The sequence below is a fragment of the Bubalus bubalis genome, chromosome 7 (genome assembly GCF_019923935.1).
Source record: "Bubalus bubalis isolate 160015118507 breed Murrah chromosome 7, NDDB_SH_1, whole genome shotgun sequence".
Taxonomy (NCBI): domain Eukaryota; kingdom Metazoa; phylum Chordata; class Mammalia; order Artiodactyla; family Bovidae; genus Bubalus; species Bubalus bubalis.
Genome location: NC_059163.1, coordinates 94445243 through 94462963, shown reverse-complemented (window position 1 = coordinate 94462963; position 17721 = coordinate 94445243). Strand labels below are relative to the sequence as shown.

The 17721-nt window shown below is 40.3% G+C and overlaps 1 protein-coding gene across 6 annotated transcripts in view; it reads left to right on the top strand.

Moving 5' to 3' along the window:
- NPNT (nephronectin) overlaps nucleotides 1-17721 on the top strand; it is an 80757-nt gene that overhangs the window by 24899 nt on the left and 38137 nt on the right. For all 6 annotated transcript variants that reach the window (XM_006077184.4, XM_025290336.3, XM_006077183.4 and 3 more), the window contains one exon: nucleotides 15629-15721. In XM_006077184.4, coding sequence (XP_006077246.2) covers nucleotides 15629-15721 — 93 coding nt within the window. The remainder of the gene's footprint in view (nucleotides 1-15628; nucleotides 15722-17721) is intronic.

Here is a 17721-nt window from a genome sequence, read left to right as displayed (position 1 = left end):
CGGTGACTCAGCCCTGCCTCAGGTCGTGGCTCAGATGCTGCATTCACTCTGCATTCCTGACTTTAGTGACAGGAAGTCTTCTCTTTCTCTACATTGAGTTCTAACGCTGGCGTGGCACCTGTCTCATCCTGCTCTACGTTGGGATTATTTGTGGATCTATATCATTTGTTCTCCTAGACTGTTAGTTCCATGAATCTGGGGACTGTATCTTGTACCTCTTTAGCTCAGTCAGTACTTTGAAGGTATAAGGACCAGGCACTTCTATATAAAAGAAATAAAAAATGTGAACATGATGTAATCTTACTAAGCAGATTGTAGTTTTAGGAAAGACAGTTTACTGGGGAAATAACTATATTTAATTTGTCTGCCTTTCTTATGACCTTACCACATATTGTATAAAAGATCTTAACACTTGAGAAAGGTTCTTAAATCAATGCACACGCTTGAAAACACATAAAGCATCGTCTGATTGTGACATCTACTTCTTACAATTGACTGATTGTTCGCCATTATGGATGGAATACTGATTCTTTGAGTATGAGAGTCTTTAAGCTGGTGATTGCCTTATCTTAGAAGGACTCTTTTTTGCCTTGTGGACACAATCACAGTGGGCTACCCTTGTGCTGCCAGACCCTCTGCTGCTTCTCGCGCCTCTGGCTTTGCTTATGCTGGTTGTTCTGAATAAAAGGCCCTTCAGCCTTCCACATGGTGAATTCCTACTCATCTTTTAAGATTCAGTTCACATTTCCTCTTGCAAGCCTTTCCTGACATTTTCCCTACTCCTGCCTGCCTGCTGAGAAATTCTTTCTTCTATATTCTTTTAACACCTTGTACACCTGTCATGCCTGTCTTTGTTAGGAGACTGTGTGAAATTTCAGAGCAGATACTGTGTATTTAAAGAGCTCAAAGTCTAGAGAAGGAGCTAGGTAAGAATAATACTTGTGGTAATATAGGATGGTGTGTGTGTGAATCACACACACACACACACACATATATATAATTTATGGCAGAGTTATGCACAGAGGTTTATGAAGGTACTGAGGAGGGCCCCAAAATCAGAATGAAGGGCTAAAGCAAATATTATTTAAGCTGAGTATTGAAGCTGTCTAGATGTTAGTCCAGCAAACAAAGGGAAGAACAGCAGTCTGTGTAAAAGCGTGGGAGTATCGGAGTATGTGATTTCTTGGGAACTACCATTAGTTGGTCTGTTTGTGGATATGACCGGAGAGGAGACTGGTGGGATAGGCAGGAGACTGGTGGGATAGGCAGGAGTCAGATTGTGAAATGTGGTGTTGAATGCCGTACAAAAAGTTAGAACCAGCATGATGAGCTCCAAGTAAACATGAAGGGGAGTCAGTGAGTGTTTGGGGAGAACGGCATGGTGAAATCATGGTGAAGCCTGTTTTTAGTGAGGTCCCTCTAATAGCAGATGATACCTGAATTGAAGTCCACAATCTTGGAGGCAGCAAGGCCCTTGTGCCACCACTTATTTAAGCAATCCCTTTTTGATGGACGTTTGTTTCCAAGTTTCTGTGTAAGGTCCTCCATCAGATAAATTTGGAACAATTAGTGAAGTAATGCTTTCCTTTAAAAAAAAAAGTGAGCCGCACTGACAAAATTCCTCACATCCTGCATTTCTGTATATAGTCACAAAGTTGGTTGCATTTTAAAAATGGTTAATAAATGGCTGAACTCACTGTCTGTCAGTGACTCTTTAAACGTAAGGATTTTGGTCACTAAAGGAAGTGGTGATGGTTACTTTAACACTTTCTGGCCTTTTTTTGATGATTGCTCAGTACCCCTATTCAAAATTAGAGCATCATCTCCTTAGCTAAAACAAATATAATTTTCACCTAATATATCTGTCATCATTGCTTGCTTGCTTGTGTGCTCAGTCATGTCCGACTCCTTGCAATTCCACAGACTGTAGCCCGACCACACTCCTGTGTCCATGGAATTTTCCAGGCAAGAATACTGGAGTGGGTTGCCATTTCCTACTCCAGGGGATCTTCCCAATCCAGGGATTGAACCTGAATCTCTTATATCTCCTGCATTGGGAGGTGTATTCTTTACCACTGCGCCACCTGGAAGTCTGTGTTTCATCATAATCTCAATGAATTCTTACATTATGCTATCGGTGTTTTATAAGTTTCTTTTTTTGAAAGAAATCTGTTAGCACTATTTCCTTTCCAAAACCTTTTCTGACTCCCTTAAACCTATGTAATTGACCGCTTCCTCTCCTGTATCCTCTACATATATCTGTTATTAAGATATCTTTGCTTACTTCTCTCTCTCCTTACTAGACTTCCCTAGTTGAGGGTGAGGACTTGATCTCTTACTGATTTTATTATCCCTAGTCCTTAATACAGTTTCTTAGACACTGTAGCAATTCGTCTTTGTTGTTCTTATAATTCTGTTTATAGATATTTTTTTTTTGAGCTCTTACTACGAGGTGGGTACTGTTCTAAGTACTTTATTTGGATTTTCTCATTCAATCATCCCCATAAACCTATGGGTAAACTCTATATGCACCCTGTTGGCTTACTACTTTTTAAGTAAAAAATGGCGGTGCTGACATTTTCCTCTGGTTCAACCTATAGTCTTCATTTCAGAGCAGAGAGAGCTGGATACTCTGCATAGGTAAAGCTGGGACCCAGGGCTCTAACTCCAGCACGTGTGCCCTTACCCCTTCTCTACAGCGCACTAAGTACACTGAAGCCCACAAGTTAAGAAATATTTGTCAGAGTAATTCAGTAATATTTGTCAAGGTATGCATATTATCCTACATGTGTTTATAAATTTTGTCCCATTTTTGTACTTGAAAAATTTCAAATCCACACAGGAGTTGAAAGTATAGCAACAGTAAATAGCCATGTACTTTTCATGTACAATTGTTAACATATTACACATTTGCAGGTATGCTACATACACTCTTTCCCCCTTTCTTTCTCTCTCCCCACCCCTATCTGCACACATACACACAATTAGTGAGCCATTTGAAAGTAACCTAGATATAATGGCTCTTTGTACTTACATACTTTAGCATGCATGCCATGTCACACTTAAATTTAACATAGGTACAGTAATATTATGTAGCAAGCAGTCCATGATTAGATTTCCCAAATTATCTCCAAATGATTTTTATGGATTTTTTGGATCCAGAGCCAATCATAGATGTTTCATTTAGGTGACATTCCTTAGAACAGTTCTAGACCTACTTTTTTTGTAGACCTGAATTTGAAGTTTCCTCATTATTAGATGCTGGTTAAGCCTTTTTGGCAAAAATATTACATAGGTGATCATGTATTATGACATTACCATTGCACATAATGTTAGTTTATTCTGTAATTGGTGGTGCCAAGTTTGATCACTTGATTAAGGAGTCTACCAGATTTCTCCACTGAAAGGCACCTTCTCTTTGTAATGAGTAAGTACCCCACGGGGTGATACATTGATACTCTCTGAATATTCTGTTCCCTAACAAACTTACACCCAGTGAAAGTTTTAACATCTATGGATAATTTTTACTCAAATTATTTCAGTCGTGGTTGTAAAATTATCTTTTCAGATTCTGTCATTCCTTCTGCATGTTTCCTGGCATTCTGTAAAGACGAGCTCTATGCTCCTTTTTTAGAATCACTCTGGACCATGGATTCTTTCATTATTCAGTTCAGTTCAGTTCAGTCACTCAGTCGTGTCCGACACTTTGCGACTCCATGAATCACAGCACGCCAGGCCTCCCTGTCCACCACCAACTCCGGGAGTTCACTCAGACTCACGTCCATTGAGTCGGTGATGCCATCCAGCCATCTCATCCTCTGTCGTCCCCTTCTCCTCCTGCCCCCAATCCCTCCCAGCATCAGAGTCTTTTCCAATGAGTCAACTCTTCTCATGAGGTGGCCAGAGTACTGGAGTTCCAGCTTTAGCATCATTCCTTCCAAAGAAATCCCAGGGCTGATCTCCTTCAGAATGGACTGGCTGGATCTCCTTGCAGTCCAAGGGACTCTCAAGACTCTTCTCCAACACCACAGTTCCAAAGCATCAATTCTTCGGCGCTCAACCTTCTTCACAGTCCAACTCTCACATCCATACATGACCACTGGAAAAACCAGAGCCTTTACTATTCAGTTATTATCAATTACTATCCTTATTCTTCTTGGTGCTCAAATTATGCCAAATATGGCTAGTGGGAACACTTCCAAGTAGCTCCTGTGTCATTTTCACTTGTTTCTATAATTTTTTGAATATGCCTTTGCTTTTTGTCACAGCAAAATATTCCAGCCTCTCTGCTTCAGCCCTGGTTTTATTGTGGAATGGTATTTGGAAACTAAGATATGGGTGTTATGTGTGCTCATTGCTACTGTTCAGTTCAGTTCAGTCGCTCAGTCGTGTCCGACTCTTTGCGACCCCATGAATTGCAGTAAACCAGGCCTCCCTGTCCATCACCAACTCCCGGAGTTCACTCAGACTCACATCCATCGAGTCAGCGATGCCATCCAGCCATCTCATCCTCTGTCGTCCCCTTCTCCTCCTGCCCCCAATCCCTCCCAGCATCAGAGTTTTTTTCCCATGAGTCAACTCTTCACATAGGTGGCCAAAGTACTGGAGTTTCAGCCTCAGCATCAGTCCTTCCAATGAACACCCAGGACTGGTCTGCTTTAGGATGGACTGGTTGGATCTCCTTGCAGTCCAAGGGACTTGCAAGAGTCTTCTCCAACACCACAGTTCAAAGGCATCGATTCTTCAGTGCTCAGCTTTCTTCATAGTCCAACTCTCACATCCATACATGACCACTGGAAAAACCATAGCCTTGACTAGATGGACCTTTGTTGGCAAAACAATGTCTCCGCTTTTGAATATGCTATCTAAGTTGGTCATAACTTTCCTTCCAAGGAGTAAGCGTCTTTTAATTTCATGGCTGCAATCACCATCTGCAGCAATCTTGGAGCCCAGTAAAATAAAGTCTGACACTGTTTCCACCGTTTCCCCATCTATTTCCCATGAAGTGATGGGACCAGATGCCATGATCTTAGTTTTCTGAGTGTTGAGCTGTAAGCCAACTTTTTCAGTCCCCTCTTTCACTTTCATCAAGAGGCTTTTGAGTTCCTCTTCACTTTCTGCCATAAGGATGGTGTCATCTGCATATCTGAGGTTATTGATACTTCTCCCGGCAATCTTGATTCTAGCTTGTGCTTCTTCCAGCCCAGCGTTTCTCATGATGTACTCTGCATATAAGTTAAATAAACAGGGTGACAATATACAGCCTTGATGTACTTCTTTTCCTATTTGGAACCAGTCTGTTGTTCCATGTCCAGTTCTAACTGTTGCTTCCTGACCTGCATTCAGGTTTCTCAAGAGGCAGGTCAGGTGGTCTGGTATTCCCATCTCTTGAAGAATTTTCCATGGTTTATTGTGATCCACACAGTCAAAGGCTTTGGTATAGTCAATAAAGCAGAAATACGTTTTTCTGGAACTCTCTTGCTTTTTCGATGATCCAGCGGATGTTGGCAATTTGATCTCTGGTTCCTCTGCCTTTTCTAAAACCAGCTTGAACATCTGGAAGTTCATGGTTCACGTATTGCTGAAGTCTGGCTTGGAGAATGTTGAGTATTACTTTACTAGCGTGTGAGAAGAGTGTAATTGTGTGGTAGTTTGAGCATTCTTTGGCATTGCCTTTCTTTGGGATTGGAATGAAAACTGACGTTTTCCAGTCCTGTGGCCACTGCTGAGTTTTCCAAATTTGCTGGCATATTGAGGGCAGCATTTTCACAGCATCATCTTTCAGGATTTGAAATAGCTCAACTGGAATTCCTTCACCTCCACTAGCTTTGTTCATAGTGATGCTTTCTAAGGCCCACCTGACTTCACATTCCAGGATGTCTGGCTCTAGGTCAGTGATCACGCCATTGTGATCATCTGGGTCTTGAAGATCTTTTTTGTACAGTTCTTCTGTGTATTCTTGCCATCTCTTCTTAATATCTTCTGCTTCTGTTAGGTCCATACCATTTCTGTCCTTTATCGAGCCCATCTTTGCATGAAAGGTTCCCTTGGTATCTCTAATTTTCTTGATGAGATCTCTAGTCTTTCCCATTCTATTGTTTTCCTCTATTTCTTTGCATTGATCGCTGAGGAAGGCTTTCTTATCTCTCCTTGTTATTCTTTGGAACTCTGCATTCAAATGGGAATATCTTTCCTTTTCTCCTTTGCTTTTCTCTTCTCTTCTCTGCACAGCTATTTGTAAGGCCTCCTCAGACAGTCATTTTGCTTTTTTGAATTTCTTTTCCATGGGGATGGTCTTGATGCCTGTCTCCTGTACAGTGTTACGAACCTCCGTCTATAGTTCATCAGGCACTCTATCAGATCTAGTCCTTTAAATCTATTTCTCAGTTCCACTGTATAATCATAAGGGATTTGATTCAGGTCATAGAAGGCAATGGCACCCCACTCCAGTACTCTTGCCTGGAAAATCCCATGGATGGAGGAGCCTGGTATGCTGCAGTCCATGGGGTCGCTAAGAGTCGGACACGACTGAGTGACTTCACTTACATTGTTCACTTTCATGCATTGGAGAAGGAAATGGCAACCCACTCCACTGTTCTTGCCTGGAGAATCCCAGGGACGGGGGAGCCTGGTGGGCTGCCGTCTATGGGATTGCACAGAGTTGGACACGACTGAAGTGACTTAGCAGTAGCAGTATACCTGAATAGTCTAGTGGTTTTCCCTATTTTCTTCAATTTAAGTTTGAATTTGTCAATAAGGGGTTCATGATCTGAGCCACAGTCAGCTCCCGGTCTTGTTTTTGCTGACTGTATAGAGCTTCTCCATCTTTGGCTGCAAGGAATATAATCAATCTGGTTTCAGTGTTGACCATCTGTGATGGTCCATGTGTAGAGTCTTCTCTTGTGTTGTTGCAAGAGGATGTTTGCTATGACCAGTGCGTTCTCTTGGCAAGACTCTATCAGCCTTTGCCCTGTTTCATTCTATATTCCAAGGCCAAATTTGCCTGTTACTCCAGGTGTTTCTTGACTTCCTACTTTTGCATTCCAGTCCCCTATAATGAAAAGGACATCTTTTTTGGGTGTTAGTTCTGAAAGGTCTTGTAGGTCTTCATAGAACCATTCAACTTCAGCTTCTTCAGCCTTACTGGTTGGGGCATAGGCTTGGATCACCATGATATTGAATTGTTTGCCTTGGAAATGAACAGAGATCATTCTGTTGTTTTTGAGATTGCATCCAAGTACTGCATTTCGGACTCTCTTGTTGACCATGATGGCCACTCCATTTCTTCTGAGGGATTCCTGCCCGCAGTAGTAGATATAATGGTCATCTGAGTTAAATTCACCCATTCCAGTCCATTTCAGTTCGCTGATTCCTAGAATGTCGACATTCACTCTTGCCATCTCTTGTTTGACCACTTCCAATTTGCCTTGATTCATGGACCTGACATTCCAGGTTCCTATGCAATATTGCTCTTTACAGCATCGGACCTTGCTTCTATCACCAGTCACATCCACAGCTGGGTATTGATTTTGCTTTGGCTCCATCCCTTCGTTCTTTCTGGAGTTATTTCTCCACTGATCTCCAGTAGCATATTGGGCACCTACCGACCTGGGGAGTTCCTCTTTCAGTAGCCTATCATTTTGCCTTTTCATACTGTTCATGGGGTTCTCAAGGCAAGAATACAAAAGTGGTTTTCCAATCCTTTCTCCAGTGGACCACATTCTGTCAGACCTCTCCACCATGACCCGCCTGTCTTGGGTTGCCCCACGGGCATGGCTTAGTTTCATTGAGTTAGACAAGGCTGTGGTCCTAGTGTGGTTAGATTGACTAGTTTTCTGTGATTATGGTTTCAGTGTGTCTGCCTCTGATGCCCTCTCGCAACACCTACTGTCTCACTTGGGTTTCTCTTACCTTGGACGTGGGGTTCTCTTCACGGCTGCTCCAGCAAAGCGCAGCTGCTGCTCCTTACCTTGGACGAGCCTACCCCTCCTGACCTTGAACGTGGAGTAGCTCCAGTTAACCCTCCTTAAAGAAAACCTCCCCCAAATCTACTTCACACTTCCAGATAAGTAATAACACTTTATGAAATGTTCTTAAAGTCTCATTTAGCATTAATCTAAGTTTCAGTGTTCTGCTACAATGAAAACAGAAAAAAGTTAAAATTTCAAGTTAACCAAAAATGACAATACTTTCAGAAGAAGATTCCTTAAATGAAAATGGATAGTGCTTAATTATAGTAAATAAAAGTTGTTTTACAATTCAAAGATGCAGGCACTTATTTTCTTTGGTCTACTTCAGGAATTAAAGGTTAAATAGAGATTAAATAGACACTTGAGAAATTTCAATTGGATGTTTCCAAAAAGATAAAAATAAAATAAATTAACCAGACATCTCTTGGAAAATAACATTATATAGAACAGAAATCCTTATTTATTTTAATTTCATACTCTAAATTACCAACTGATTGACTTAATATTTGACTGTAGTTTATGATTAGTTTAAGTTCTTAATGAAAATAACATTTATTAAAATGTGAGAGCAAAAAAATCATAGATGTAATAATACATCAGAAGAGATAACAATTCTATATACTTCATTAATGATTCAGAATCTAGCTTCTGTACCTAACAAGAAGTGAAGTAAAAAGATCATTTTATGTTGAAATATTCTGGCAGTGTTAACTTAAATTTTCTCAAATTATAGGTTGTATTCTTAACTGTGACTTCTTCCTCGAAGTTTTATGCCTTCCTAAATACTTTTATGCCTTTAATTACCTTTGATAGTCTCTATCCCTCTCATCCTTTCCTGGTTAGTGTTTTCACTATAACCTCACTCTCCTCTCTTCCAAATCCACTCAAAAAGCTAGGTTTCTGGAGTTTTTCTGAATACCAAAAGAATTAGAAGATTATAAGAAATTTTTTCTGAAATCGGGCAAATCACTTAACTTTCTGTGCTTTTGTTTGTCTGCTGGTAAAATAAGGATAATGTCTCTCCCTCTTGCCTTATATGGATATTCTGAGGGTAAATTTAATCAGTCATATAAAGTGGTTTTGCGTTCTGTATTCATGAGATCGTTTAACAGATAGTTTTTTTATAATGATAACAATCAGAGGCACTTTTCCTCCAGTTTTTACGACAGAAGGGATTTAGATTTGAAAATAGGATATACAGCACTAGAATACAGGATATTAGGAGGCTGGAGAGTTGTTTTCCTCTGGAGATCTTGGGATCTGTAGGATTCTTCTCTGTGGGTTTGTGGTGCCTAAGGCAAAGGAGGCTCAAGGCCCTTTTCGGTGGAGCCCTCTACCATCCTGCCTCCATTCCTTCCACACACGCAGCTAGCAAGTGACTGATCACATCAGATCAGTCGCTCAGTCGTGTCCGACTCTTTGCGACCCCATGAATCGCAGCACGCCAGGCCTCCCTGTCCATCACCAACTCCCGGAGTTCACTCAGACTCACGTCCATCGAGTCGGTGATGCCATCCAGCCATCTCATCCTCTGTCGTCCCCTTCTCCTCCTGCCCCCAATCCCTCCCAGCATCAGAGTCTTTTCCAATGAGTCAACTCTTCGCATGAGGTGGCCAAAGTACTGGAGTTTCAGCTTTAGCATCATTCCTTCCAAAGAAATCCCAGGGCTGATCTCTTTCAGAATGGACTGGTTGGATCTCCTTGCAGTCCTAGGGACTCTCAAGACTCTTCTCCAGCACCACAGTTCAAAAGTTCCATTCCTTCCAGCTCCCCTTAATACAGCAATGGCTTGCTTAATGCCTCTTTCAGCAACTCTCTCTCTCCCAAGGCCAGTTGCTCTTTGAAAAAGATACTCCTCATTTTGTGTTCCTCTTTCCTTAAAATGAGTGTATCCATATCTGAGTTCTGTGAAGCTTGTTAGGTGTCATGAGCACTCTAGGAAATGTCCCAGTTTTGTATCCATCATCCTTCTGCCCTGCTCTCAAATACTTTATGTCATTGTTGTTTCCAAATCACTCACCCTGGAGAGCAGTTTCTTTGTTCTGCCTTTAATGGTGCCATGTCTGAATAGCAACATAATGGAGACTGCAAAAATTACAAGTGATTCTTAGGATTTGAAAGACAATCTTATCTACATTAAGAAAATACTTCCCAAGTTACAACATGATATAGAATAGGAAGATTACAAGTGATTTTTAAGGTTCAGAAGACAATCTTATTCACGTTAAGAAAGTACTTCTCAAGTTACAACACCTGAGGTTGAGTTGGCTTTTCCCTTGCCCCTCTCCAGAGCCAACATCTGCTTGGGCAACTCAGGGTCTTCATTTTTTTTTTTTTTTTAACAAATGTTGGCACTTGACTCCCAACTGTGATTAGATTACATAAGATATTATATAGAACTGATGTGGCAGTTTAATTTCCCCTATCTTATTTGATAACATTGTCTAACTTAGTGTCAGAAAACATTGTCCAACTCTCAGAACCCCAGTTACATCAGTTAGGATGAATTTTTAAGAGGAAAATCTTAGATTGTAGTCAAACAGGAACATGTGCCATTAAAGAACTCTGTTTGCTTTGCCAGTTGAGACTTGTTTCTTTAGTTCAAGTAATGGTTTAGGGGTTATTTTAAGGGCACTTTGGAGATTGTGTTGTAGGAATGTTACAGAGTAAATTTTGAGTGTGATATGCCCATTTGACCTTAATTCCAACATCTGATTTTGTGGGGAAAAGAATCTGTCCTTCACTGACTACCTGTGATCCTCACCTGAATTTGGTTTCTTGAGCTGCTAAATCATATGTGGATGCCAGTGGTCCTCCATGGACCACATGTGGCCCAGACTTCTTGTCCCTGATCCACAGGAAGCTCAGCTAAACAGTGCTGACTTCTGCTTAACCTTTAGCGACAGCAGACACATTGTTTCCTACCAGTCAGGGTCTCATCTATTTTTGTTGTTTTGAGAAGCTCATTCTGAAATAGACTGCTAAAAAAAAAAAAAAAAGTCCGCTTTTTTTTTTTTTTTTTTTCTTGACCTACTATTCACAGCAAGTTGTGAAGGTTGGTGTGTGCTGACCACTGAGAACTCACATTGTAGTGAAATGGGTTGTCAAAGGGTGGGTCTGTTTACATAGAAGTTGGGAATCATTTTTCCCTAATGTCAAGGTGGATCTGTGTTTTCTCATCTAATTTTTAGATGTAGCAGTGAAGTTCTTTAGATACTTCTAAAGTAAATGATAGTGGAGGTTTAAGATAACTTGACAAGTTGTGTTTCTTTACGAAGATTCAGTCATAACAGTTCTGTCCTTAGTATATCCAGCATCTGCTGGCTTGATGGTAAACACAGAGTAAGTCCAGATTCCACAGCCTTGTGCTCCAGGATAGTCAGGTATTACTTGTAATTATACTGTATTGTAATTGTACTTGGCTGCAAGGAACACTGACACAAGACCAGTGTCCTAAAAGGCTAGAATGGCCATTTAGGGTTAATATGACTTCTAGTTCAGCCTCTTTCCCATTCTCAAGATTCATCCCATAATCACAAAGTAGCCATTGTAGTTCAGCCATGACTTCTATATTCCAGGCAAAAAGACAGAGGATATATATACTAATCAGTCATCTTTTTAAGTAGCTTTCAAGTTCCAAAAGCTGCACCCAATACTTTATGCTGACCAGAATTTAGTCACTTGACTACCCAAATATGTCAGGGAGGACAGGGAATATAATTGTCTATTGCTAACTCATTACTTGTTATGGGTTACTCATTACAATGTGAGAAACCCAGGTTTTATCCCTGGGTCAGGAAGATCCCCTGGAGAAGGAAATGGCAACCCACTCCAGTACTGTTGCCTGGAAAATCACATGGACAGAGGAGCCTGGTAGGCTACAGTCCATGGGGTTGCAAAGAGTTGGACACGACTGAGCAACTTCACTTTCAACTCATTACTTAGGACTTCCCTGGTGGCTCAGTGGTAAAGAATCTGCTTGCCAGAGCTGGAGAGCAAGAGACGCAGATTTGATCCCTGCCTGGGTCAGGAAGATCCCCTGGAGAAGAAAATGGCAACCCACTCCAGTACTCTTGCCTGGAGAATCCCATAGACAGAGGAGCCTGGTGGGCTACAGTTCATGGGGTCGTGAAAGAGTCAGACATGACATCAACTAAACAATAAACCCTTCACCTACTCAGAAAAAAAAAGCCACTCTATTTTAAAGAAGGGAAAAACAAATATTAGTAACAACCTAGCAGTTTCTGCCACCAGTGCCTTTTATGACTTACACCAACCCATCTTTTGCTCCCATCTGCTGTTCTAAGCACTGTATGGCTTTATACTGTGTGGCTCCACAGAGCCTTGGTGGCCCCTGAGAATGCCCTTTATTGTCCTTCCCTCATCCTTTGCTTGATTCTGAAAGGCTTTGTCTCCCATCTCAACTGCCTTTGCTGCTTGCCTCTCAGGCGTTGCTCAGATCACATTTCCAGCAGGAAGCCTTTCTAGGACCACAGTCAGTTACCCTCTGCCCCTCCCCGCTTCTTTCGTCTCATCTGTCACAGCTCTTGTTAACTTTCAGCCAACATAGTAAAATTTCAAAGTTAGTTTTCATATCCTATGTGAGTCCCTCTTCCCCCTCACTTGCCTAGTAGAATAACTGCATCTACTCAATATTTAGTACATGTGTATTGAATTCCATTGCAGACCTAATGCTAGCAGGATAATAGAAATTCTTTTTGTGCAATAAGGGTGTTCTTTTTGTAAGGAGATATATATATATATACACACACACACACACACACACACACATCAGCATTGTGAGTATCTTAGTCTGTTTAATAGCTGTTGACTAATATATAGGTTGGTGGTTCCTTCAGTGAATAGTCTGTTAGGTAGAAGTGTAAATAGCAGTCTGTTTGAAAATACTGGCTCCCTAAACATGTAGGAAACATTAAGAGTCTGGGCCTCTTGGAACAAGGGCATTTGATGTGCCCGAGATTAGGGCACTTCACTCCGAACAAACAAGGAAAAAGGAAGGGGGACAATAAAACCCTTTATTTCTGAAAAGTACCTGAAAGCACCATAAATGGATGGACTTCAGGCTGGTCAGTGGGGCAAAAGGCAGCCCAGCCTGGGTGCCTCATATGTAATTGTTTGACAAACTTTTTCATGTACTACTTTCTAAATTTCTTTTTCATGTTTTAGAGATATTTTCAAAATCCAGTTATTTGGGGAGGTTTTTACCTTGACTTGCATCTAATTATTTTGAGGTGTTTACTTTTTTTCCCTCTTCTTCTTTTTTAAAAATTTATTTTATTCCAGTCTAGTTGATTTGCTAATTTTTTTTTTCAAATATGGCACTTGGGATACGTCTGTGATAACAATTCAGGTTGTATTAATATATAATTGTTAAGATTTATGGAACATCTTTCCTTTAAAATTAAAATGTTTTAACTTGCATTTCTTGATTGGGCCTGGAACTTACATAAAGGATGGCTTATTTCTGGGACTACTTTTTAAAACTGCATATAAACCATCTACCGGGTATACAGTTGACTGAAGCATAATGTTGGAAGGACCTCCTAGATAGTTCATTTCTTCTCACTGCTTTCTGTTAAATGTCATGCATGTCTAAAATCGGATTTTTATGAATTTCCCCAGTGCATTTCTCTACCACTTATACTTGACTCTCTGCTCATCATTTCTTTCTGCAAGATTTTACATTAAATACCTATAGAGCAGCAGTAAGGATTAGTCATGGTGCAGGGTTCACTTGGGGTGAGTCACACAGGCGGGAAAGGGCTAAAAGTAAGACTGGCAAACAAACCTGTGTGTGGAGTGCTCAGCAAGGGGAGGGTTGGTGAGTCAAATGAGGAAATGAGGAAAAACCAAAGATAAAATGCACAACAGTTTCATAGGAGTGTTAGTGCTTTGAAGGAGATGATGTTTGAGAATTGTCCAAAAATGGGAGCATCTGCCAGGATGGAGAAAAGTGTGGGCTGATATGGCAGGGAGCAGGTGTCAGGTACTGGAGACACGGGATCACTGTTGAACCCCTCTCCCCTTGGTCTTCAAGACCTATTTGCTCGTCCCTCAGGGGTTAGTGAAGCCCACCTCTTCCTGTCAACAAACATAGATCATTTTATCTGCATGTCAGACTCCAGTCCATCCTGCGTATCATCACCATGCTAATATTCCCAGGTTATTTTTATCAGGTAATTCTCCTAAAGATAATGATGAAGTGTTCACTTCTTATAGACAAAGTGCATATTCCTCAGTCTGGAATTTAGGGAGCATCATGATCTGGTACCACTCACCTATGATTGTCTACCTCTTATTCTTCCCCTAGTGTTTGCCTATCTCTTTGGCTTGATAAGCCTCCTCTAAATCAATGAGACCCATTTTGCTGTATAAATCTGTACACCTTGGATGGTCCACTGTCCTCTCTGTCTACCTGGCTTCAAGATCCACCTCAAGACCTCTTCTTCAAGGCTTTCTGTACAACTCTATGTGGATATGTGATGATTTCTTCACAAATCCCACGTGTGCCACCATTTTTGCTCATTAATGTTGCCTTGAATAAAAACATGATTGCTTTGTCTTTGTGTCTAGAGTGTAAGCTCTTTGAGACCAGTGACCACACTATACAATGATTTTGCATCTGTTTTAATATCTGGTGTAGTACCATATACAGATTTGGTATAGAGCAAGATCTCTCAGTCTGGCACCATCACATTTTGAGCTGGATAATTTTTGTTATGGGGAGTTACCTGAGCATTGAAGGATGTTTAGCAGCATCACTATATACTCGCTAGATGCTAGTGGTACCCTGTTCCCAGTGTGACTATAGAAAATGTCTTCATTTGTGCTAAGTGCCCCATAGACAGCAAAATATCCCCAGCTCTGAGAATTACTGTATACACAGAATAAATTCTTATCAGTATCTTGGCAGGAATTGAAGACTATGAAAAGATTTGATTGATGGTTTACAGCGTTTTAGGGTCTTGAACGATGACAAACTCAGCTGATAGAAGATCGGCAATGTAAAATGGAACTTTCTCTTTTCTGTGATAAGCTATAGGAAGCCTATTATAGATTGATGAGTGATTATGATGTAACTTAAGGTGAAGGAAGGGCAAAATGACAGAAGTATACTGAAGTTGAAGTTTCCAAAATACTGAGTTTTAGTTTCTAATTCATTTTGAACCATTGTATACTTGGAAATATCCTTTCCAAAGAAATGTTTGTTATTTAATTGGATATTTATCTAAGGGTTCATTTTTAACTAATATCTTTGGATTGAGAACTATGTTTTGAAGCATATTTGAGAAAATCATTTTGAAATCATGGGTGCAGGTTATTGTAAAGTGATAACCATTGACAAAAATCAGTTGTATTTGTATATAGTTTTCCAGTTTTTCTTCTTTTTTTGGCTATTTGAGTACTATCCTCAAGTTTAGCAAAATTTCCAGCCCCAAGCAATACGCACATAAGCAATACACACACAGACACACAAAATACATGTGTGTGATTGTGTAGTCTAGACAGTGCTTACTGCTCACTCTGTTGCAAGTTCTTCGTTTTTTCTTTGATTATCAAACTGGTACATGACCTAGATTCTACATGGTTGACGTGCGGCTGAACGAGGAATAATGCGTGATGCCCTCTCTCCACAGCTGTGTGCCAGCCGCAGTGCAAGCATGGCGAATGTGTCGGGCCAAACAAGTGCAAATGTCGCCCTGGATTTGCCGGGAAGACCTGCAATCAAGGTAGGGAAACCCTGTGCAGAGTAGACAGTCATAAACCCTCTCTACCCCTCCCTGATACAGAAACTTAAGTTCTCATGCAGACCACTTTTCCATGACCATTGTCCCCAAACGTGAGATGTCATTTCGCTGAAAGATAAAAATCGAATAATGATAAGTCTTGTTAAATCTACTGAATTGTGGGGCAGTTAAAGAATTTCGTCCTTTCATTCACTATTAATAATGAAAATGCATTTTGAAAAAGAAAATGACGGCGTCAGTAGAAGCCTTACGTCTGCTCCTCCTCGGTCTTCCACTAACTATTTGGAAAACTTGAGCAAACTCTCAGCCTCCTTGGATCTCTGTGAGGTGAAAACACTTTAATACGCAAAGTCAGGTAGGAGGTTTGGCTTGAAATTTTGAGGTCCCTTCCAACTCTGAGCTCTTTGATCTTTGTGATTCAGTTCCCTTCAACTTTTGACCAGTTTGTGAGGTTCCTCTGAGAAATCAAGATTTTGATTAACCTAACAAGTTATTTTTAACTTGGTGTCAGTTGCTTTTAAAAGCAGATCTTTATTTAGTCCTCATGGTGCTAAGGTATTTTGCATATATTACCTGTTTATATCACTACAACAGCATTAGGAGGTAGAATGTTATTTATTATAATTAAGCTATAAATAGTATTTTCCTCTGGATGAGACATCGTATATAATCAGTGTTTTGTCCAGGTTCAAAAAATTAGTTGGTAAAAGATCTATGTCAACTTAGAGCTGTTGTCTATATAACTCATGTTCTTTCTACCAGTGTAGTTTTGGATGGCAAAAACATTGGAAATGTGATCCTCTGACTTGCTGCATTACAAGGCTGACAAGGCTTGTCTGTTTAATTTCAACCAAAATCTTTCTACCATTCAGAGCTAAAAACAGATGTAAAGAAAAGATAGGGTTAGATTTCACTAGAAAGATTCAAGGATAAAAGGAGTAAAATTTTTCATTTATTCCTTAAAGTAATATTTCCTAGCATTTTAAATGTCAAATGAAACAGTTTGTATAGGGTCTAACTGTCCCATGGATACTTAGTTGACCTCATCTGATACAGAAATGATCTTGTGGAAATATTCTTGTTCTTCAGTATCTGATGTTCCCTGAAGTGTGTCATGTAAACTTGTGATTTATAGACATAGTTTTCACAAGAATCAGGCACATTGAAATTTGAAAGTATGGGTAATTGTTCCTGAACTACCAGATGAAATCCATGTTAGTGAAATGTGACATGTTTTTAAACCCATTTGATTTTAAAAACCCATTTAATTTTTCCTATCCAGTGTAAGTTCTCAAGTAGCAGCATGTTCAGTTCTGATTATTGAGTTCTCAGTGTTCATCTTAGAGTGCCAGCATGCTTCTTTTTTTTTAAAGTGCTGAACATAAAGCATCGCAGGTTTCATTAATATGTCAGCACCATGAAACGTTGTCCTCATGCCAGGAATGTATACAAAGAAGATTATTAAAAGAAGCCACTGTTGAGGTTGCGGAGAAATTCATTTAAATTTATTTGCAGGAGCTACATCAACTTTAATATGATTCGTAGACACTAAAACTATCATTGGAACACGGATCCATATCTGGGTATCTCTGATTTTCAGAAAACTAGTTGACTGTGTACCTTTCCCTGCAATAATACCTGTTTCTCTTAAGAAAAATGGAAATATACCGAGTTGAAATCTTGCCTTCCCAAACTAAATATAATTGGGGGAAGAGGATTTTATCAGTGGCAAAATGGGATTTTACACCTGCAAAAATAGTGAGCCCTACTGAAAATGTAATTTCAAGTTAAATCCTGAATATAAAACTTGCTGCTGCTGCTAAGTCGCTTCAGTCGTGTCCGACTCTGTGCGACCCCATAGACGGCAGCCCACCAGGCTCCCCCGTCCCTGGGATTCTCCAGGCAAGAACACTGGAGTGGGTTGCCATTTCCTTCTCCAATGCATGAAAATGAAAAGTGAAAGTGAAGTCGCTCAGTCGTGT